We start from the raw sequence: 24,839 nt of genomic DNA, 5'->3' as shown, positions 1-24,839 counted from the left end.
CAATGCATTGTAGTTTCCTCAGGAAATCAGTGGTGTCACGGAGATAGCTGGGAGTGCTGGTAACATAGGGTCTGAGTAGAGAGTCTACATATCCAGACAGTCCTTCAGTGAGAGTGCCAATGCCCGAGATGATGGGGCGTCCAGGATTTCTGGGTTTGTGGATCTTGGGCAGTAGATAGAATAACCCTGGTCGGGGCTCTAAGGGTATGTTGATTTGTTCCGGTGTTACTGTAGGGAGTGTCCTGAGTAGATGGTGCAGTTTCTTAGTGTATTCCTCAGTGGGATCTGAGGGAAGTAGCTTGTAAAATTTGGTATTGGAGAGTTGTCTGGCAGCCTCCTTTTGGTAGTCAGACCTGTTCATGATGACAACAGCACCTCCTTTGTCAGCCTCTTTGATAATAATGTCAGGATGGTTTCTGAGGCTGTGGATGGCATAGCATTCTGCACGACTTAGGTTGTGAGGCAAGCGATGTTGTTTTTCCACAATTTCTGCCTGTGCACGTCGGCGGAAGCATTCAATGTATAGGTCCAGACTGTCATTTCGACTCTCAGGAGGAGTCCATGTGGAGTTCTTCTTCTTGTGCTGTTGGTGGGAGGGTAACTGTGTATCAGTGCGCTGTTCAGTGTTGTCCTGGAAGTATTCTTTGAGTCGGAGACGGCGAAAGTAGGCTTCCAGATCGCCGCAGAACTGTATCATGTTGGTGGGGGTGGCAGGGCAGAAAGAGAGTCCCCGAGATAGGACAGACTGTTCTTCTGGGCTGAGTGTGTGGTTGGATAGATTGACGATATTGCTGGGTGGGTTGGGGGTACCATGGTTGTGGCCCCATGTGGCAGGTAGGAGTTTAGACAGCTTACAGTCCTTTTTCCTTTGTAGAGAGGTGAAGTGAGTAATGTAGATCTCCTGTCTTATTTTAGTGAAGTCCGTTTGTATGGAAGTTTGGTTGTTGATGAGAGTCTCCAGGTTGGAGAGCTCTTTTTTGATGTTTTCCTGTTTGCTGTATAGGATGCTGATCAGGTGGTTCCTCAGTTTCTTTGATAGAGTATGGCATAATCTCTCACTGTGGTCTGTGTAGTATGTAGATAGCAGTGGATTTTTTACCTTTAGTCCATTAGGTATGATGTCCATCCGTTTACATTTGGAAAGGAAGATGATATCTGTCTGTATTTGTGCAAGTTTCTTCATGAGGTTGATGGATTTCCACTCCATACGGCTAAATGCAGTGCCTTGCATGGTGTCAAGTATCAGAGGGGTAGCCGTGTTAGTCTGGTTCTGTAGAAGCAGCAAAGAATCCTGTGGCACCTTATAGACTAACAGATGTTTTTGCAGCATGAGCTTTCGTGGGTGAATACCCACTTCCTCGGATGCAAGTAGTGGAAATTTCCAGGGGCAGGTTTATATATGCAAGCAAGGAGCAAGCTAGAGATAACAAGGTTAGTTCAATCAGGGAGGATGAGGCCCTGTTCTAGCAGTTGAGGTGTGAAAACCAAGGGAGGAGAAACTGGTTCTGTAATTGGCAAGCCATTCACAGTCTTTGTTTAGTCCTGAGCTGATGGTGTCAAATTTGCAGATGAACTGGAGCTCAGCAGTTTCTCTTTGAAGTCTGGTTCTAAAGTTTTTTTGCTGCAGGATGGCCACCTTAAGGTCTGCTATTGTGTGGCCAGGGAGGCTGAAGTGTTCTCCTACAGGTTTTTGTATATTGCCATACTGAAGATCAGTCTTTAACAGGAAGTTCATGAATAACTAGTGTATAGTCCATTCTTACAAGATAGTATCTGAACATAATAATTTTTTTAACTGATCAAGTCTTTCAGTTTCCTCATCTGCTTTCAGAAGACTGCCTTAGTGCCCTCTCAAGATCTGGCCCACTTCTTTCAGACTTTCCTGGTTCTAATCCAGTTGCCAAAAGACAGATTTCACAGACTGTATTTCTTCTAGGAGCTGTTCAACTATTTGCCTCCAGGGAATCTAATTACTTTGTGTAACAGTGACTGGAGGGGTAATTATCCCATAATGGTGATACATGTCAGTACCCGAAAAATGGTCCCGTTTATCAGTGAAATTTCCAGCATCAGGAACCAGATCATTTTCTGTTCCACTGAGTGAACTCAGATAGGTTTCATTCCAATCAGAACAACTTCCTGGAGTTACAAGTAGTTATGATTGTTCTGTCTCCATTCCTCTGGGTTTGGTTGCCCTCCCCAAGAAAAGCAACAATAGGACCTCTGTGGCAGGCTTGCGCTTCCAAGCTGGGATAAGAAAGTGCAGGTTTAAAATCCTGAATGAAACAAGGGAAATTATGCTTCCTGGGGTAGGAAGTTTTGTTAATTACTTACATTTTTTACAGTCAATGCTGTATATACTGGATACTTACCAGACCATCATTACGGACAGTCTCTGATCTGAGGAGCTCACAACAAAAGGTGTCTGATTAAAACAACTTGTTTTTGAGCTAACAAGCAGCCTATATGTCCAGGGACTAAGCATATATCAACTGGACACATAAGAATAAGAACTAAATCATTTGAGTACTCCATCAATTAACAGAAATTAGTGGCCCACGCACCCATAGTTTCTCAGATTACTACAAGTGTCATGTTAGCGTCCTTGGACTGGACTGAGGTAAATTTCTATTCAGGATCCTCAGACTCCCAGACCCACAACACCTGAGCTCTTGTTCTGGAACCTGAGAGGTTTTTCCTTCTAGAGCATGAATATTCAGGAGAGCTTGTCTTAAAATGTAGAAACTGTCCACAAATCTGAGTTTTTTTCAAGGGATTCTGAGAACTTGATCTTCATAGTGGTCTTGAAAAGACAAGAATCTGTGGGGGGCAGGGGGTTGTTTTTTTGTCTCCCATCCAGGGTTATATTGTATCTTCTTCTTGGTCCAAGTCTTAGTGTTATAGGAGCCTTATAGCACATTCCTTCCACTTGTAGCTGTTTTTTGCAGCACCCTTCACACCCAGTTTCTTTAAGATGGGTATCTACAGAGAAATAGATTAATAGAATATGATACTTCAGGTAACCCCTGAGTCCTCTTTTTTGAATATATGGAGGAGTCTTCCCCATACTCTTCTATTAAATGTTTTTCCTTTAAGCAATTACATTGGTCAGTAGTGTTAGCAAGTTTGGGGGTTTTATTGATCTGGAATTGCAATTAGCTGAACATGAGAACAGCCCTACTGGGTCAGACCAAAGGTCCATCTAGCCCAGTATTCTGTCTTCCGACAGCGGCAAACAGAGGCTTCTGGCAAACAGCTAGTAGATTGACGAGGCATGATTTCCCTTTACAAAAACAAGGAGAGGCAGGTTTCTACTTTACGGCTGCAGTCTTCAACCCTGCTATTAACCTAGTGGGATGTTATGTAATTAAATTAGAGAACCTAAAAATCTCTTGAGAACACACACATCTCTCATCGTCTCCTTTTGCTTTGCTATTATTGCTAAAGGAAACAACTCCCTTGTTGACATCTAGATTCTTCTGCATCCTACAGTAGCAAAGTTGGCATATACCTTCCATATGCATTCTGTTACTACACTGTGTCAACTAGTGTTTCTGTTTGAAAAATAATTATGCAGAGTTTTTCATAGATTTCAGAGTTTAAAAATTAAACTCGGTTTTGGTGCATGAGTTTTCTATATGAACAAAAATCTTTCTAAAAATGAGGTTTTTTCCCAGGAGTGCTGCTGCTTTTTTTCCTGTTTTGTTAACATTCTGCGAAAAAAGATGATCGAACCATTAAAACAATAATTCTAGGGAGAACTTAAATATAATGTGACTAAGTGCTCATATACCTATAGCAACACATTTGGTACACTATTTCCCTATAGCTTAGTTCGGCTCTTTATAATGGGATCACCCTGATCTATGGTAGCACAAGCTAAATTTCAGACTAGACAGGCACTGAAACTTTCCTCTGATAGCAAACTGCACTTTTCCAATATCTTGCTAAATTCTAAAATAGAATATATGGAGTTAAAGTTTTTGTTGTGTTCCAGAAATAGGATGCCAACAAATATTAAGTGAGTAAGAGCAAGATACATGTGAGAAAATGCTAGTACAAAATATACCTCCAAATTGATCTAGGAATATAAACTTAAGAACTTGGATTTAGTGGGAGCTGTGATATATCCAGTAAAGATTATAGGATGGGAAATAAATAAAATAGTTATGAGTAATTCATATAGACAGTTAGACCCTACTCTCATTGCAATAGGACATAACTTGATTAGATATTGGAAATTGAGAAATGCCAACAGGGACAGAGTAGCTAATGACACTAGGAAAACATCATGGATATGGTTTACATACCATTCAGAGATGTAGTAAAGAAGGAAATTGGATACTTGGGGTTAAACAGAGTATGAAATTCAAGATCGTTTCATGAGGATATACTATTGTGTAGTCTTTTGGTTGTCATTTTATTAAGTGGATTTCAAAATCCAAATTGCATATAAAGGTAGATTTTTAAGGAAGTGTGCCCAAGTTCTCTACGTGTTTGCATACCTGCATTTACAATCGCACCAGCCTACACATGCAATTAGGGGTGCATTGTTACGCATTCAAGTCCGTCTCTATTCATTGAAATTTTGGCTCTACAATATCTTCAAAAGTATGAGAGAGACCTTTTATGCTTAGCACTTTTTATACTAAAACACACTGATCGCCTGAGTCTTTGCAATTACAGACTTACTTCCAGTCATTTTCACTCTTTCATAAATACCTTATTTTTTAATTTTGGGTTGAAATTTACCATGCTTGATCTCAGCCCATAGGAAGATAATTTTTTGAAAGCTTGAGCAGAATCCAGTTTTAAATTATGAAAAAGCTTTTCTCCAAAGGTACCATTATGATAATCCTTAGTCTGCATATTTTTGTAGCTCTGGCACATCATGTGTTCATATTTGCAATTTACATTCCAGTGCTGTCTGAACCATATCACCAGCTGGTTGAGAGTGCCTGAGCATTCCAGAGGTCAGAAGATGTTAGTCCTCATTTTTCTCCCCCCACCTGCGTAAAATGGAAGCTCCCTTCATGTTTTGCTGCTCTGTCATTGCAGTTCTCTATCCTAGTGGCTTTAGTTTTAGTTAACTTTACTGCTCTTCTCTGGTGTTTATGGCTAGCTATGTGTAGACTCTTTTTTTTTTTTTCTAAGAGAAAAGTAAACTGATAATAGAATGGGTGTTGATCAAATAACATTAATACATATGGCAGCCATTTTCTAAATATTGGTACAGTTTTTTACCTTTTATCTCCGGCACCCAGAATACTATACTTTGATTTGTTTGATATTTAAGCATTTGAACTAGGATAAGTAGTATCTTGTTACTTTTTTCATGTGTATTTTTTGCATCTTAGAAGCTCATTTTCCTATCCCCCTTAATGGCCTTTAAATCCATATTTCTTTTGAAGTAATGACTCAGCAGTATCTGCACATTGGTCTAAGTTAATAGATTATGATTTGGCAAGTGTTCCATGAAGTGAAGAAGCAGTACCTTTTAACTCACTTAATTCAAGATTTTCTTCCAGTAATGCTCTCAGGGGTGTTTTAGTCACCTTACTTTTTCTGTTTCTAATGAACAACAATCATCAGTTTCCTGCTTCATACAGTTCCTGCGCCACTGATGGGCTTTTGGGCAGGAAAATGGATTGCTGGTGTGCTGTAGTTTTAGTTTTTGAATTTTGAACAGTCACTGGACAGGCAGTAAGACTCAAACTATATGTCTACACTTGCAAATTCCAAAAGAGGAAATTCAGAAAATGTCTAATTGACATGCTAGAGCTAGCATAACAACATTAATTCTTACTGATATAAAGCCTACCCCCCTCAATTAAAAAATAAAACATATAAAAGCATCCCATTTGCTGTAGCTGTTGTGTACACAGGTAGACTTCACTGAACCACCCACAGAGGATATTAAAGCCCAGATTCTGCCCTGCCCAGTAAATACCCATTATGTTTCCTTTCCACAAAGACATCAAGAATATGCTGAGGAAGTGATGCCACAAACTGTATTTCTCTCCTACCTTATCAAAGATAATGCATGGTTTTCGTTGGTTCTCCAAATGCAGCTAAGAAAGCTGGGGATCTTTCCAGTGCATAGACAGAGTAAATTCACCTGCTGGCTGCAGTAAGGAGCCTGTGTTTTTATGGATGGTGGTCCTCTGTGAATTATGTCAATACATGCCCTATCCATACTACTCACAAGCAGAAGTAACATGAAATGTATATGGTTCCTGACCCTGTTACGGGATTCTGATCTGAGCCCTGTTAACTGTACTCTGATTGGCAAAGCCATGAGCAGCAGCTGTAGCAGTGACTGGAGCTGCTTGTGGGCTCAGAAAGACACTTGATCTCTCTACATCAGTTCATGTTTGGAAGATTATCTTTTAGCCATAAGGGCTGGAAGATTGTCTCTTTAATTAAAAGCTTAAATTCTGCAAAAACTGCATGCCCCCTTGCATCCACTTGGTGGATTTTTCAAGTCCTGCACCAGTTATATTAATCTCAGACTATACTCTTTAGCATTTGTCTCTTGAATGCTATGGGAGACTTCATCTGGGGGAATTCACATGAGGATGAGAGTTGGGCCTAGATCCTTGCCTATGACTGAGGAACACATGATGCAACTCGGGGGAAGGGGGGGCGGGGCAGGAGTTGTGTAATTCTATGCCAGCTGTGTGCTGGCTGGTCCCCTTGAATCACTCAGAGTAGCCAAGGGCTCCAAGAAATTAGTTTGTCAGCCACAGATTAGCTGGATATAGGGAAGCCTGGGCATGCCCCTTACACAGGCATCAGGGAGTGGGGGTGGCTTGGGAGCCTCTATCTCAGCTTTATTCCACCAGTGGATTCCCCATATGATCCTCTATGGCCACAATGCCAGCTTCAGAGCTAGAATCTGCCAGCAGTACAATGAAAAGCAGACACACCACACTCCAGTTTGGGCTCCAGAGTGCTCGTTACCAAAACATTTCGTGCAATTTAATACTACTACTTATCTCAGTGGTGCCCAAACTTTTCCTGTTGCCCCCTCCTTATCATTAATGGAATCTGTCTGTGGCCCCTCCCCCCCACCCTTTTCTGTACAGTTGGCTCACTGAGGAGCTTAGGCTAAGGTGGATCTGGGGACAGAACTGGGGATGGGGGAGAAGCTGGGGCTAGAGGCAGAGATGGCCTGGGTGTGAAGAGGAAATGAGGCCAGAGCTGGGCTGGGGGCAGAGTGGAGCTGCAGCTGTGTGTGGGGGGGGGGCGGAGGTGGGCAGGGAGCGTAGTGGGGCTGGGGCTGGAGCTGTGCTATGGCTGAGGGTGGAGCAGGGATGAGGGTGCTCCTTCCCTGCCCTCCCCCCCCATGGGGGCTGGCCTGGATCTCACTATGTGCCCTCCCAAATGTTCCTCCGTGCCCCCAAGTTTGGGGACCACTGACTTCTCTTTTGTCTGATGAAAGCAGATAAAAGCAAATGGCTCAACATTCCAAGACTGGTGGGATCAGAGATAGTAACATGATTTACAAATAAAAATTATGTTTTCTGAGTGAGTGTAGCTAAATACAGTGGTACACAAGTGAGGACTAGAGCTGGCTGAAAGTCAGAATTTCTGGTTTGTGGGAAACTTGGATATTTTGGTTTTGTTCAGATTCAGACCAAAACCAAATTTTTGGAAAATCCTCTGAAGCATCAACACATGGTGTTTCCAAAACAAAAAGGTGCTCCCTTGGGAATCTGGCACCTGTTAAGTGAAATTGAGATAATTTTGTCGGTTTCAGCACTGCCTACCACACAATATCAGCAGAAAAACTGACAAGAATCATATCAATTTCATTCAGTAGCTGCCAGGGTCTGAGCTCCAGGACAGCAAGGTTGGGGAGCTCAGGGCTTCCAGATTCCAGGGCCAGCTGGCTCTCCACCCTGCAAAACTTTCACAGCAGGTGGCTTAACAGTTTGTGGGACTAGGGGAAACTGGCCACAGGCAGTCTGAATGGCAGGGCTGCTTAGGAGCTGTGGACAGCATTCAGGCTCCCAGCTTCACACCTGGAAGCCCCAAGAACCCTCAGGCAGTGATGAGATGCCCAAATCTTAACAACCAGTTCCCTATAAAAAGTTCTGATTTAAGGGAAGGGGGGAGTGGGGGAGGGGCCGGGGGGCTACATACTCATGGGGCCAGGAGCCCCTGCAGGGCCTGGGGCAAATTGCCCCACTTGCTCCCCCCTCCGCGGCCCCAGAGCTCGCAGCCCCCCACCCCCTTACCTTGCTGGTAGCCCAGAGCTCAGCTGAGCTGCCCAGCTGCTGGCCATGCTGCGGCTCTGCGGGGTGGTGGAAGCGGGGTAGGGCCCGGGGGAGACATCCTCGTGGGGCCGGGGGCCCCTGCAGGGCCTGGGCCAATTGCCCCACTTGCCCCCTCCCCTCTGGCCAGCCCTGGAGCTTGCAGCAGCCCCACCACCACCTTGCCGGGCCGCTCAAAAAGCGGCAGCAGGACGACTTCCAAGCTCAGCTGAGCTGCCCAGCTGGTGCCGGCGGCTGGCCACGCTGCAGCTGGGGGGAAGCGGAGGAGGGGCCGGGGGAGCCTCAGCCTCCCCAGCTGGGAATCCTGGGAGCGACAGGATGGTCCAGCCCGTGGACCAGAGTTCTTTGCCCACCTCCTGGCCCTTTAACAACCGGTTCTCCACAGAGGTCTAATTTTAGCAACCAGTTCTTGGGAAACGGTGGGAACTGGCTCCAGCTCACCACTGCCCTCAGGGACTCTTGGTTCCATAGCAGGGAGCCTAGAAGCTATGAGAGCCCCCTGCTTGTGGTTCATCAAATGTCTGTCAAACCCAATATGTTTCCGCAAAACATTTTGGATTCAACAAATTGGCATTTTCCAAGAAAACTCTGTTTTGTCAGAAAATTCCCAACCCTTCCTAGTTAGGACTAATTAGTCTAAAAGCAAATAGTTCCATAAGGCCCATGTATGTTGTCAGCAGTTAGACAAATAATTGCCTTAGATGAGCAGTAACTTAAACTTTCTTTTATTGAAATAGAAAAATGCAAGTCAGTATGTATATTTCATGTGATTTCCCTACTGGTAAACATTAGTTTAAATCTTCATTCAGTTGGAATTTTGCATCTGAGTATGAAGGGGGATGTGAAAGGCATATAAAGAGGTGAACTTTTATGTGAGAAAAGTTTGTTTGATTTATAAAGTGGCATTTTTGATTGAGAAATTATGTTCATTGATTGATAGTTGCAGTTGAAATAACTGCACCAGTTCATAGGTTTCATTACAAGTAGTAATATTGGGTGGTTTTATATGTAGTTAATAATCTATATAATTTGTGGTGAAAATGTAAAGCTTTTTAAAAGTGAGTTTAGATTTATAATGGTGTCTCTTCTTTCTTTTTTTTAAGTATAGCCTAGTTTACCCTTATTTATTTATTTTTAACATCATCACTGTGTGGAGAACATAATTTGTTGTCATTCAAGATAGTTTTTCCATTTTATTTTAAAACTTTGTTTTTATGGTTGTCAAAGTCCTATAAAAAACTGTGTACATCACCATTTCATTTTGGCTACAGCTAATAAACATCAACTGGATTTATTACATGAATCTGAAAAACACATGTTTCCCAAAATTCTTATTTGGACCTAGTTTCAATGATGATTTTGGTTTTGTTTTCATTTGTTTAAAGTCTTATTAGGTGTTTGGCTAAATAAAACAGTGCATACTAACATATTAACCCTGTATGAATGTTATCCTAATGTACATGCAAACAAAACAGAGTCACTATGAAAGTTTAAACAGCTAAGCACACCCACTCTAAGCTCCAAGTCCCTCAGCCATCACCTCTCTTGGGTAGAGAGCCACATCTCCCTCTCAAATGAGGTATTTTCTCAGGCAGCACAGTTCCCTGCCTACACAGTATTACTCCCAGCAAGCCAGACTTCCTAAACAGGACAGCCTCTGCACTTTACTCTCTCTCGCTTTCTCTCTCTCTCTCTCTTTAGAGGCTTTAAACAGCATAATTGCCCTGTTATGAGTTACAACACAGCTCTTTCTAAGCAAGCACAGTTATCCTTAAGATGAAAGCATTACAGAGAAAACATTAAAACCAATAAAAGAACCTACACACTAATGAGCTTACTAGAAAAACAACGAGGAGTCTGGGGGCACCTTAAAGGCTAACAGATTTATTTGGGCATAAGCTTTTGTGGGTAAAAAACCCACTTCTTCACTTTTTTTACCAACGAAATCTTATGCCCAAATAAATCTGTTAGTCTTTAAGGTGCCACCGGACTCCTCGTTGTTTTTGTGGATACAAACTAACACGGTACCCCTCTGAAGCTTACTAGAGATCATCTTCTTTCCCCCGAATTCAGCAAGGACTCTGGTAGGAGTCAGTCCTTCAAACCCTATGTGACAGATATGACAATATTCTGCAATATCGCAGGCAGACATTATGGAATTAAGATAAACCTTATTAAATTATGTTTAATATGTTTGGGGTCCATTGTACTGAAAATGCACATGTTTGTGTACTATTGTGGGATAAGGATTAATGCGATCTCTGCGAGATAATGTGAACTTCAAAAGACGATGCTGAATAGTGTACCAGACATGATTGATTTTTTGGGACAACGTGTATGAAGTGGAATTCCTAGGAACTGCTGGGGAGTAGGGAATTGCAACCCCTCACTTACAGAGTCAGCCTTTGAAGCGTTGCCGTGAGATGGGGGATTCTTTGTCTGCTGTTACAGGAGAAAGTTCAGAGACCCAGTCTGGATTGTCCAGCGACCAACAGACAAAGAAAGGACTTTTGAATAAATATCCTGAGTTTAAGCTGACTCAGTGGCTTTGTTCTGATGCAGCAAATAGATAGCATGTCTGGTCCAGAGAGGGCCCCAGTCCTTGAGGCAGCTTGGAAGGACTGACTTTGACTAAGAACCCTTGTGGATATGGTGGGGAAGAAGTGTGATGTCTGTTAACCTTATTAGCATGCGAGTAGGTTTTATTTGATTTTTAAAAATGTTTTCTCTCTAGTGCTTTTACCTTAAGAATAAAATATACTTGCTTAGAAAGAACAGTGTGGTAGCTTATAACTGTTGGCTATTACTGTGATTATTCTCTGAAAACAGAAAGCAAGACAGCCTATTTAGGCAGATGTCTTTTTCTGGGAATAACACAGTGAAGGTAGGGAAATGTTCAGCCTGGAAATACCCTGGTCAGGAGGGAGAAAGATGCTGGTCTCCACTGAAGAAAGTCAACACCGAGGGAGCCAAAAACCTGAGAGTGAGTTCCCTTGCTGAATCACTAAGGGGAAAATAAAGATACTTAAATTTTATTCAATAAGATTTTCCAAGGATATTGCAGGAGATTGCAATATCAGTCACAGGATATACGTAGTGCATTTGATGATACTTTGTATGAAACACTGTAGAAGCCAGATTTATTTTCATAGATTCTGAGACTAGAAGGTACCATTGTGATCATCTAGTCTGACCTCCTGCATAACACATGCCATAGAACTTCCCCCAAATTAATTTATTTGAACTAGAATCCTATCCTCTAGAAAAACAGCCAGTCTTGGTTTCAAAATGTCCAGTGTTGGAGAATCTACCACAACCCTTAATAAATTGTTCTTTTTTAAGTACTTGCTCATGTCGATTCCAGGTAGGTGTGTGCATGTCACTTGCACAGTCACTGGAAGGTTTTTCCCCTAGTGGGTACCCGTCGGGTCAGCTGTAGAGCCCCCTGGAGTCTCACCTTCATGGAGGTGTATATAGGTCCCTGCCAATCTGCCACCTCTTCAGTTCCTTCTTACCACCAGTGACGGTCATTGGAGCAGCTTCTCTTGTGAACAGCAAGCAATCCTGTAAATAGTGTGACAGACCCAAACCAGTGGGGTACAGGAGTCTGGTAGAGGGCAAATATACTGGTCACTGGATGAGTAGTTTTCTGTTCCCTGAGTGACCAGAGCAGGGTCTGCACTAGAGTAATCAGGAACCTGCTAGAACCAATTAAGGCAGACAGGCTGGTTAGAACACCTGCAGCCAATCAAGGCAGGCTAATCAGGGCACCTGGATTTAAAAAGGAGCTCGCTCCAGTCAGGCGCGGGGGGAGCCAGAGGAGAGGAAGTGCGTGTGAGGAGCTGGGAGCAAGAGGCACAAGGAGCTGAGAGTGAGAGGGTGTGCTGCTGGAGGACTAAGGAGTACAAGCATTGTCAGGAGGAAGGTCCTGTGGTGAGGATAAAGAAGGTGTTTGGAGGAGGCCATGGGGAAGTAGCCCAGGGAGTTGTAGCTGTCATGCAGCTGTTACAGGAGGCACTATAGACAGCTGCAATCCACAGGGCTCTGGTCTGGAACCCGGAGTAGAGGGTGGGCCCGGGTTCCCCCTAAACCTCCCAACTCCTGATCAGACACAGGAGGAGTTGACCCAGACTGTGGGGAAGATCACTGAGGTGAGCAAATCTGCCAATAAGCGCAGGACCCACCAAGGTAGAGGAGGAACTTTGTCACAGTAGTTAAAAGCTTATAATTACTGTAGTGTAAATAGTATAGTTAGTTTAGATAAGTTTCAGTTGGATGTCTTCCTCCTCCGCCCCCGCACACATCACATTTCCCCTCCCGGGAACCAGAGCATGTTTTAGTCTCAGAGTTTCAAGCCATGCAGGTCCTGTCTGAAGCCTATGCCAAAGGGATACTCACATGACTCCTGTCTGAAACGTCTGGGAGAGGCACACCAAAAGATAAGTACAAGATCTGCAGAGGCTTGAGACCAAGGACCAAAAAAGAGAGGGACTTTAGCCTGAAACTGTTATGGAATCAGCCCTTCATCCCAAGGTGGCGTCTGACCCCAAACCCAGCACTTCCCATCGAAAAAGGACTCTGGCTCCAGGAACCCTCGGCACTGCCATTCCCCAGTGCCGAAGACCTCTTCTGATGCGAGTGCCCAGCACTGCTCCCATTCGCCAGTGCTCCACAAGAAGATGACGGATAGAGGGAGCTCTCCCACTAAAGTAGTGGAGTGAGCAGGCACCAGCGGGGTGTCCCCCACGTCGGGACACCCTATTCTGGCTATGACTCTGCCGGCACCATTGACTCTGGCCTCATGGGGAGGTACGTCGAGTCAGGTTCTTGTGGACTCCCCAGGGTGGGAGTGTCTGGAGGAGGACATAGACCTCCCTTCCACACCGGACACCTAGAAGGCAGCTAGGGACCTTATCGCAATGACGGCACAGTCCCCTGTACTGGTGCCACAGAGAAGCACTCTGCCCTCGAGAGGCAAGCCGACAATGATGCGGCACTGCTCTCCTTTGCCTCGGTACCGCTCCCCGGCACCGTCTTTGTCTGCACTGCCCTGGTTGCTGAGGTTGAACTATTCAGGGGACTCGGAGGCAGAGTCATACGGCTCTCAGCAGAACTGGCACCATTCCCAGCAGCACCCAAAGCAGGAAGAAGGGCAACTTCTACTCGTGATGTCCTGGCCTCCGCAATGGCAGGCGCCGGCTCAGTGGCCCTTCTGGACATTATGGGCTTACTACCAAGCCCAAGGGCCGGAGTCCAGATCCCTTTTGGAGGCGCAGGTCTCTCCATCAGTGACTTTGGTGGCTCAGGAAACCTCCGCGGGGGCAGGAGATGGGCACGCAGGTTGGCACCGAGACTGATGCGGGTCCCTGCACCAAGACTGGTACTGAGGTGGGCACGGACCTGGGAACCAGCACCAGCCCTGGCACCGCACAAGGTGTCTTGACACAGGGGGATTCCTGTGAACCAGTGGGGCAGAAGACCTGTTGCCCTCATGGACATCATCCTCATCCTCCCCAGTTGAAGTGGTGGAGGGCACTTCCACCACACTGCCAGCCATGGACAGCAGGACACACCAGGAGCTGCTCAGAAGGGTGGCTCAAAACCCCTACATGCAGGCGGAGGAGGTCTCAGAAGAGACGGACTCTATGGTGGACATTCTGGTCCCTGAAGGCCCTTTGACTGTTGCTTTGCCCCTCATTAAAACTATCCAGAACACCACTAAGGTGCTATGGCAAACACTCACCTCTCTTTCCCCCCCACCCCCAGTGAAAGTGGTAGAGTGGAAATATTTTGTGCCATCCAAGGAGTATGAGAATCTGTTTACCCATCCTCAAGTGGGTATTCTGGTGGTGGACACGGCCAACCAGAAAGAGAGATAGGAACAGCCGGGACCGACTCCTAAGTCTAAAGAGCCGAAGAAGCTGGATCTCTTCGGTAGAAAGATGTATTCTACCAGGGGGCTCCAGCTTTGCCTAGTCAACCAGCAGGCGGTCCTGAGCTGCTATTGCTACACATTGTCCTGGAACACATTGTCCAAGTTCCAGGAATTGCTACTGGCAGACTCCCACTCCGAATTTGCGGCTGATCTGGAGGAGGGCAAAGTAGTCTCGAAGGCCTCCTTACAAGCCTCCCTGGACTCGGTGGATGCAGCTCATGGCTTCAAGTCTTGGTACTTCCGGCTGAAGTCCAAAACACCATCCAGGACTTGCCTTTTGACTGTTCAGGACTCTTTTCAGAGCAAACAGACAGTAGGCTCCACAGCCTGAAGGACTCGTGGGCAACCCTTAAGTCCCTGCGGCTGCATATGCCACCTTCCCCTCCCCCACCCCCCGAGGAAGCGGCGCAGGAGTAAGAGAAGGAGGCCCTCTCAGTCCTCCTCTGGTCAGGACCAGGGTGCAGCAAAGCAGTCCTCAGCTTCTAAGCCAAACTTTTGGAGGTGCACCCAGGGGTGATGCACCAGATCAAATCCCGGATCCTTTTCTTCCCTTTGTGAATCATCTATTCCATTTCTACCGTGCCTGGGCTCAAATAACCTCAGATCGATGGGTCTTGAGCATGGTAGAATGGGGATATTCTCTCCAATTCTGTTTCCTTCCGCCTTCCCACCCACCCTCCCCATCCCACTTACAAGCACCTTCTAGTTAGTTCCTACAGCTTGGGGTGGTAGAGGAGGTGCCTCTGGAGTTCAGGAGCAAGGGGTTCTACTCCTGTTATCTCCTACTCACCAATGCCAAGGGTGGGCTCAGGCCTATTTTAGACCTACAAAACCTAAACAGATTGAAGTTAAAGTTTTGCATGGTCTCCCTGGCTTCCATCATTCTCTCCCTGGATCTGGGGAAGTGGTACGCTGCCCTCGACTTGAAGAACGTGTACTTTCACGTGCCCATAATGCCGTTCCACAGATGGTTCCTTCGATTCGTGGTCAGCAACACCCACTATCAGTTCATGGTCCTCCCCTTCAGCCTCTCAGCAGCCCCTCAGGTGTTCACCAAGTGTATGGCAGGCATGGCAGCCTTCCTACACAAGTGGCAAGTACAAGTATTTCTGTACCTAGATAACTGGCTAATCAAGGGCTACTCCTGGGCCAGGTGGAGGACCACGTGAGCCTGAAGCGGATGATGTTCCACAGGTTCGACCTCATTCTGAACATGGCAAATTCAACCATAACCCCCACGCAAAGGATAGAATTCATCAGAGCCCTCCTGGACTCCAGTCAGGCCAGAGCATTCCTCCCGGAATCTTGCTTCCTCGCCATGAGCGCCATCAGAGAGGATCTCAGAATATTTCCCACCACTACAGCGAGGAATTGCGTGAGACTACTCAGGCATACAGCTGCCTGCACATATGTGGTACAGCATGCCAGATCTGCAGTTCCGTCCCCTTTAGGTTTGGCTAGCCTGGGTATACAGGCCAAACTGAGACCACCTAGACAGACTGGTCACACTCCTCAGGTCCTCGAGTCCCTCCACTGGTGGCTCAACCCACAAGCCTGGTGCTCCATTCGAGCCTCTAGCAACATGCTCCCTCCTTTACTTTTCTTGGAATGTGGCATTCCTAGTGGCTATAACATCAGCCAGGAGGGTGTCTGAGCTCAAGGCCCTGATGTCCGAGCCACCTTACACTGTGTTTTATAAAGACAAGGTGCAGTTGTGGCCGCACCCAGCTTTCCTCCCAAAGGTGGTTTTGCAATTTAACGTGAATCAGGACATTTTTCTTCCAGTGTTCTTCCCTAAGCCACATGCTAATAACTGGGAATGGGTGCTCCATTCCCTGGATGTCAGATGAGTGTTAGCTTTTTATATCAAGCGGACAAAGCCATCTTAGAAATTGACACAGCTCTTTATTGCAATGGCTGAGCAGATGAAGGGGCTCCTGGTGTCGTCCCAAAGAATCTCTTCACGGATAACAGCCTGTATCAGGGAATGCTATGACCTAGCAAAGATGCCGACCCCAGCATTAACTGTGCACTCCATAAGAGTGCGAGCTTTGTCTGCAGCGTTCCTGGCCCAGGTGCCTATTCAGGATATCTGCAGGGTGGTGACGTGGTCGTCTATTTGCATCTTTACGTCGCACTACGCCATCACATAGCAGGCTAGAGACAATGCTGCATTTGGCAGGCTACGACTCAGTGAACTCTGACCCTTCCTCCTGGGGACTACTTTGGAGTCATTTACTTGGAAGTGACGTGAGCAATCACTCGAAGAAGAAAAAAACGTTACCTACCTTTTGTAACTGTTGTTCTTTGAGATATGTTGCTCAAGTCCATTCCAAGAGCCACCTGCCTCCCCTCCCTCAGAGTATCTGGCAAGAAGGAACTGAAGAGGCGGCAGGTTGGCAGGGACCTATATACACCGCCATGGAGGTGCGATTTCAGGGAGCTCCAGAGCCGACCCGACGGATACTGCTAAGAGAAAAACCTTCTGGCGACTATGCACGTTGTGCGCGCACACCTACTTGGAATGGACATGAGCAACACATCTCAAAGAACAACAGTACAAAAGGTAGGTAACCATTTTCCAATGGTTAATTACCTTCACTGTTTTAAAACTTATGCCATATTTCTAGTCTAAATTGAATATCTTCAACTTCCAGCTATTGGTTCTTGTTATACCTTTGTTATCTCCTAGATTGTGTTTGTTATCTTCCAGGACACTGATAATCTCAAAGAATGTAAGGGCCAAGAGCCAATCCTTGCAGGGCCCCATCAGAACCACACTCAGTGATGATTCCCCATTAACATTGAGACATGTCAGTTAGCCAGTTTTCAATCCATTTTGTCTGTGCCATGTCAATTTTGTGTTGGTTTTAATCAAAATGTGCATTATCAAGTCAAATGCCTTTCAGAAGTCATAGGTATATTACATCAACACTACATTTTCTTCATTTAGAAAATATATAACTTTTATGGAGCAAAAATGTTCAATAATATTGTCAGAGAGCTTTAGCAGATCTAGCCTATCAAGTGAAAAGAATCTCATGTATTTTACCACTTTCTAAAACCTAGGTCAGCTACAACCACATAGATGAGCAGCATCCCCAGTTGTGTACATCCTGTTAATAATTACCTCTACCCCAAAATGGAGAGCAGTGAGTTTTTCCACTTAAAAGATTCATTACTTTCTATTTCCACTGCTGTGGTGGTACTACTAATAATAAGCACATTACACATGAATCAGAAGTTAAATGCATCTTTTTTTAAGACGTTCAAACAGTTTCCCAGAGTAGGCAGAATTAAATATAGTTGAAAATATTAAACAAAATCTCTACACCAATCTATAAAGTCAATAAAGTATCCCAGCATGGGGAAACTCCCATGTACAGGGTATATCAAGGATATGACTGCAGAAGGCATTTCTCAGGCCTGGTCTACACTAGGACTTTAATTCGAATTTATCAGCGTTAATTCGAACTAACCGCTCAACCGTCCACACCAGGAAGCCATTTAATTCGAACTAGAGGGCTCTTTAGTTCGAATTTGGTACTCCACCCCGGCAGGTGGAGTAACGCTAAATTCGACATGGCTAGCTCGAATTAGGCTAGGTATGGATGCAAATCGAACTTAGTAGCTCCGGGAGCTATCCCACACTGCACCACTCTGTTGACGCTCTGGACAGCAGTCCGAGCTTGGATTCTCTGCCCAGCCACACAGGAAATGACCCGCGAAAATTTGAATTCATTTTCCTGTCTGGGCACTTTGAATCTGACGTTCTGGTTGCACATCGGGGCGAGCTCCGCAGCACCTGCCACGATGCAGAGCTCTCCAGCAGAGGAGTCCGGGCAATCCCAGAATAGAAAGAGGTCCCCAGCATGGACTGACAGGGAAGTCATGGATCTGATCGCTGTGTGGGGCGAGGAGTCTGTGCTCTCGGAGCTGCGCTCCAGCAAGCGGAACGCGAAGACCTTCGAGAAGGTCTCGAAAGCCATGAAAGAGAAAGGATACAGCCGGGATGCGATGCAGTGCCGCGTGAAAGTCAAGGACCTAAGACAAGGGTATCAAAAAGTCAGAGCGGCAAACGGACGCTCCGGAGCACAGCCCCAGACATGCCGCTTCTACGAGGCACTGCATGCCATTCTAGGTGGGTCTGCCACCACTGTCCCACCAGTGGTCTAATGAGGGAGCAAACAGACACGCTCCGGCGCCTTGTAGATGTTCTGCAAGACCGCAGGCAGGAGGAGAGAGCCCCCCTGCAGTGCATCTGCAACCGCCCTCCAACGCCAAGAAGTCCTGTCCCCCCCTCACCCAAAGTTACAAGAAGGAGGGGCGGTAGGGGCCGTGAGAACTGTCCCTGCACCGCAGCAGACCGCTAATGTTCGAGACACCTCTCGCGCTGTAAATTTGTACAAGTTCTTTCCTTACAGCATCAACCAGTCCCAACTCCAAGTTTAAACCCCCCACTGTGTACTACATTATTAACAGCGGTTTGGTGTTACTCACTGTTTCCGTCACGTTTCTCATGTCAGAAGACTTTCTGTGGGTGTGGTGGGGGGATTGTAATTGCAGTGCATAGCCCACAGTACCATGGTACAGACTTGGGTGCAGGGTCAACTGCAGGGCACACACAGACTGCAGTCACTAGGCACCAGGGTCAGTCTGTGTGGTGTATGCTGCCCCGGGTCTTTCGTTGATGTGTATGCTTGTCCAGGGTCCTGGTGCCTGCCATCCCCGAATGTAAAGGCAGGCTTCCCTTCACATGCACTTCGACCGTAGCCACGATCCTCCCCGGTGCCCTGAGCCCCAAAAAGAGCCCTCATCCAGGGGCAGATACTCACCCTTCCCCCACACCCCTCACCCCTTCCAACGCCCAAACCCACAGCCCACAGCCGTCATGTAAACCCCTATCCAAAGACGGCACCCCTCGCCCCTTCCTGCAAACCCACCCATTCGTGCAACCCTCCCCCTACATGCAGAACCACCGTAAACCGTCCCCCACCCCACAGACCTATGTAGGAGCAGGAGGCTGTCCGTCCTGTTTTGGACAAGCGGTCTGTACATCAGTGCACACCTTACCCAGCACAGAATGCTTACATGTTTCAACCAAGAAACAGAAATGCAAAGTCAACGAAAGATTTATTATTAATTACTGTTACATTTCATTAGTTTTAAAACGTGCTTTGGAAGTGGGGGAAACTTGGAGAACCGGGTTTGTGAGCTCAGATCTAACTGGACACATACAGACACAGGCCCATGATCAGGCTCTCTTAAAATCAAGTAGACAGTCACAGGTTACCCTGCTCTGCGAGGAAACTCGCTTTCAAAGCCTCCCTGATGCACAGCGCTTCCCGCTGGGATATTCTCTCGGCACGGGTGTCTGGCTGATCGTAAACAGCAGCCAGGCGATTTGCCTCAACCTCCCAAGCGGCCAAAAAGGTCTCGCCCTTGCTCTCACATAGATTGTGGAGCACACAGCAAGCAGCAATAACTACTGGGATATTCTTTTCGCTGATGTCCGAGCGAGTCAGTAAGCTCCGCCATCTCCCCTTGAGACGTCCAAAAGCACACTCCACCACCATTCTGCACTTGCTCAGCCGGTAGTTGAAGAGTTCCTTCGCACTGTCCAAGGCGCCTGTATAGGGCTTCATGAGCCAGGGCATTAGCGGGTAGGCCGGGTCCCCGAGGATCACTGTAGGCATCTGCACATCCCCAACCGTTATTTTGTGGTCCGGGAAGAAAGTACCTGCCTGGAGTCGTCTAAACAGACCAGAGTTCCTGAACACACGCGCGTCATGAACCTTGCCCGCCCACCCGACGTTGATGTTGGTAAAACGTCCTCTATGGTCCACCACAGCTTGCAGCACCATAGAAAAGTAGCCCTTTCGGTTAATGTACTCGCTGGCCTGGTGGGCTGGTGCCAGGATAGGGATGTGAGTCCCATCTATAGCCCCACCGCAGTTTGGGAATCCCATCGCGGAGAAGCCATCTATGATGACCTGGACATTTCCGAGAGTCACTACCTTTGAGAGCAGTTGCTCAACGATTGCGTGGGCTACTTGAATGACAGCAATCCCCACGGTAGATTTGCCCACACCAAAGTGGTTCGCTACTGACCGGTAGCTGTCTGGCGTTGCTAGTTTCCAGAGAGCAATGGCCACTCGCTTATGCACACTCAGGGCTGCTCGCATGCGTGTGTCCTGGCGCTTCAGGGCAGGGGACAGCAAGTCACACAGTTCAAGGAAAGTGCCCTTACGCATCCTGAAGTTTCGCAGCCACTCTGTGTCATCCCAGACCTGCAGCACTATGCGGCTCCACCAGTCTGTGCTTGTTTCCCGGGCCCAGAATCGCCGTTCCACACCATGAACGTGACCCATTGCCACCATGATCTCCACTGCCTGGCGTACCCTGCTTTGTGAGAGGTCTGCGCCACTCTGTGAATTCCTGTCCTCACCGCGCTGCCGGAGCCTCCTCGCCCGGTTTCTCATCAGCTGGCTGTGGAAGAGGTGGACGATAAGGTGCGAGGAGTTGACAACGGCCATAAGTGCAGCGATGATCACAGCGGGCTCCATGCTCGCAGTGATGTGGCGTCCGCGCTGTAACCGACCAGACAAGGGCGCGAACAGATTTCCCGCCGGCGCTTTCATGGAGGGAGGGCGTGATTGACGGTTCAATGATGACAGTTACCCAAAACCACCCTTGGCCCCTTTTTTCACCCAGCAGGCATTGCGAGCTCTACCCAGCATTCCAATGGGCAGCGGGGACTGCGGGAACTGTGGGATAGCTTCCCACAGTGCACCGCTTCCAAAGTCGACGCTGGCCCCGTGAATGTGGACTCAGAAGTTCGAATTTGTGTATTTAGTATGGATACACAAATTCGACTTCATAAGGTCGAATCCACAAATTCGACTTAAGTAGATTCGAAATAGTCCTGTAGTGTAGACAAGGCCTCAGTTGATGGAACAAGTTCCCCAGGTGCTTATTTGCTGACCAGTGGAAAAGCTGGAGCAATGAGTTTAGGTTGTAAGCTGTTTGGGGCAGGGAGCATATAGCACAATGGAGTCCGGGTCCATGACTTAGGGCTCCTAGGCACTACAATGATATAAATAATAATTAAGCTGAGGGCCAAACTGGCTCCTGGCATTCCTAAAGATCAGTAGCGTTGCCCCCAGTGCCTCATGTACTCTGAGCACATCTTGACCAGAGCCAGGGATTGAGACCTTTCATTGTAATACTAATAAAATACATGTTGGTTTTACTTATTTCTTTTGAGTATTATCTTGCTGTAGTCCTATGGTAGAACATCTTACATCTGAGTACTTTGCATACGAATCACAGTGGTATCTAGGCACTTCATACATAAGTAGTGTGCAAAATTCTGCTCAGAGTTGCAATTTTCCTCCATTGCTACAAAGGAGATCCTCAGGGTTATACCAATGTAACAGCAGAATGTGGTCCTTGAATATGTCTGTATTTAGCTGACGTTCTTCATTATGTAACTTAATCTGTTCTGTATTGTATTTGCTTTGATTTAATAAATGTGTTGAGAGCATAAAAACAATTCCTGAACAGTGGAACTAATCATGTTAATGTAAATTACAAAAAAAAAATCATTAGGGGGTTAAATCTTCACCTGAAGATCATAGATTCAAATCCATCACAGTTCATTAGTTTCCCAAAGTTATCTGATGGCTGCTGAGAAGAATGTGAAACAAATAATTGGTCTACATCCATTTCCTAATGAATGTACAGCTACACTTCAAAGCTGACATCACACCTGGCCTTAATTTAAATCTTTATTAGCAGTCTCAATAGGGAAGGGAAAATCTATGAATGGGCACAGGGACTGAATTTACTTCTTACCATAGAAGTGATACCTCCAAAACAGCATAGAGGTACACTGGCAGAGATCTGTTATGCTCATGTTATAGTATTCCGTTGTGGAGAAGTAGAGATCTATTGTCAGCACAAGTAAATATTTGTCCTTGTCATTTTTTAACTTGGATGGCTTCCTTTCTTCACAGTCTCTCTCCCCACCCCACAAGCACCATTCACACTTACATAACTAACTACTGCTTAATGTATCAGGTAAATTGGGCAAACCTTACCTCCAGTATTACCTTATATTTCATGTAGATCATATTCTATTGTAGTTTAAATGAAACATCAAAATAATGTAAATGCATGGACTAACAATGAAGTGGTTGTAGCTTATTGAAAGTGACTAGTTAACTGCTTGAATTCTTGAAACATTTTCTGCTTGCAGTAGCCAGACTAGTGATGTTAGCAGGCAGCAATTACAACACATGACTTATTTGAAGAAGGAATAAAGCAGATTAGAAAGATTTGCCATTTACTGAATAAAAACAGTAATTCCTTCTATTCATTTAGAAATAAATATGAGCAAGTTATGTATTAAAAATAAAGGTGCGCTAGCTGTAATTGCAAGTTGTAGTCCTGTGGAAGTGTGGTGGACTGTTCGTTCAAGATGGAACATTGCGTAATGGAGGATGCAAATCACTGTTGTCCTGTCCCTATATGATAGTCTCTCTCTTCTTAAACTTTCTTTCATTTCCTAAGATATGGGAATTGCACTCTTGATCTTCCCTGACACAACATACTTAAGAAAGGCAGTGTTAGGTAATATCTCTGAGCTGTTATAGCTAATTCCTTTTGGAATAGGACATAACAGCCTGTTAGCAAAAGTAGAGCCATTTATAGCAGGGGTTCTCAACCTTTTTCTCTGTGAGGCCTACCTACCTACCTCAACATGCTATAAAAACTCTAGGGCCTGCCAGGGGGGCGAGGGGGGGAACCTCGAGGCAGGGGCCTTGAGCATAGGTGTAGTTTGACTTCTATTTGGGTGGGGTCAGGGGCCAGTAGGGCTCAAGCCATCTCCGCATGGCGGAGTGCAGGGAGGGAGCAGCACCTTCACCCCCGACTCACCTCAGCAGGCCACCCAGCCTGTCTGGGTTGGGGGGCGGGAGCGTGCAACCAAAAATTATAACTCAAAGGTGGAGGGCTTAGCTCAAAAAGTTTGAAAACAGCTTAGGATGCAGGGAGGTGGTAGTTAGGGGCTGTGCACAGGCAGGATGGTAGCTGAGGGTGCACGGGGGTAGCTGGGGCTGTGTGCGGGCAGGGGGGTAGCTGAGAGTGCAGGGAGAGAGGTACTGGGGGCTGTGTGCAACCTGGGGGTAGCTCAGGGTGCTGGGAGAGGAGTATTAGGGGCTGTGTACTGGTACAACTCCCCTGTGGTCCCTTTTCCTGGGGCTTATTTTTGGAACACAAATCTGGAGTATTTAAATAGAGTTTTTGATAGATTTTTGATGTGTGTGAAAATATCTCAGTGGAAATACATTCCCCATGTTACTGGCAGTACTATGATTGATTTTCTTTTGTTAATTGTTTAATATTGTGAAATGTATATAGGATTTTATCATTTTATGGTTGTATTGCTGTCTTTTTTCCCCCTGCTTCAAATGCAATAGAATATTTTTTAGTAGTTTTGGAAAAAATTAAATACCAAGTTTAGAGAGAGTCAATAAGAGAATTTATTTTTAGCTTTCTCGAGTCCTTCCTGGAAAAATAATTCCTCAAGAAAGAATATTATCTTATTTTCCCTGGGCCTTTTTGTGCCTCTTTTCTTCGTTTGAGAAATCTTACCTTGCTGTGAACAATACTGTAGAGGACAATGTTCAGTTGATAGTTAAATATTTTTTAAAAAGCCCCCCTGTTTACAGTTGGTAAGTTATTTTTTTTAAGCAGAAGGTACCCTGTTTATCTATTATCAAGCAGGCAGAAGCTGCGTATCCAAACTTACATTACATTATAGCTTTGGTTCCACTTGGGACACCTAGTAAACCAAGTATGTGGATTTTCTATTCATGTTAGTTGGATGACTGTACAGAATATTTTTACATCTGTTATTACATGAAAAAGCTGCTAAACTTGACTTTCTTTTTGTTTTCTAGGTCAGAAGACTTGTCTCCATTTACATGGTATCTTTCCTTATCTCTACGTGCCATACGATGGTTATGGGAAGCAGTCAGAACACTATCTTCGTCAGGTGGCATTCAGCATTGACCGAGCACTCAATGTGGCTTTAGGCAATCCATCTTCTACTGTTCAACATGTGTTCAAAGTGTCATTAGTATCTGGAATGTAAGTATAATTTACATTATGTTATTGTTAGTTTTGTTTATGTAGAAGGGTCAGCATACCTGTTTGGCATTGGGAGGTCCACTGCCTCAGTTTGTCCTTGAACTCACCAGTAACTACACATGCTTATATGCATCTAACAACACCCCTTCTTGGGGTCTGGTTTATTAAAATAACATAACTGTAGTAAAATAATAATTTAATGTCAACATACAGTAGAACCTCTTAGTTACAACACCTGAGGAATGGAAGTTATTTGTAACTCTAAAATGTTCATAACTGAACAAAATGTTATGGTTCTTTCAAAAATTTACAACTGAATATTGACTAAATACAGCTTTCCCTTTATTTTTTAGTACTTTATGTTTAACACAGTACAGTACTGTATTTGCTGCCTTTAACCATCTTAATTTAAGTGAAACAAGCACAGAAACAGTTTCCTTACCTTGTCAAAAAAAATTAAAATGTTTTCT

At 45.6% G+C, this 24,839-nt stretch overlaps 1 protein-coding gene across 1 annotated transcript in view; it reads left to right on the top strand.

Annotated features, from left to right (window-relative positions):
* REV3L (REV3 like, DNA directed polymerase zeta catalytic subunit) overlaps positions 1-24,839 on the top strand; it is a 242,819-nt gene that overhangs the window by 96,372 nt on the left and 121,608 nt on the right. Inside the window, exon 2 of the mRNA XM_045010184.1 lies at positions 24,180-24,369. Within this exon, the coding sequence (XP_044866119.1) occupies positions 24,180-24,369 (190 nt within the window). The remainder of the gene's footprint in view (positions 1-24,179; positions 24,370-24,839) is intronic.

The sequence above is a fragment of the Mauremys mutica genome, chromosome 3, assembly GCF_020497125.1.
Source record: "Mauremys mutica isolate MM-2020 ecotype Southern chromosome 3, ASM2049712v1, whole genome shotgun sequence".
In the NCBI taxonomy this organism is placed as follows: Eukaryota; Metazoa; Chordata; order Testudines; family Geoemydidae; genus Mauremys; species Mauremys mutica.
This window is presented reverse-complemented; position numbering and strand designations above follow the sequence as displayed.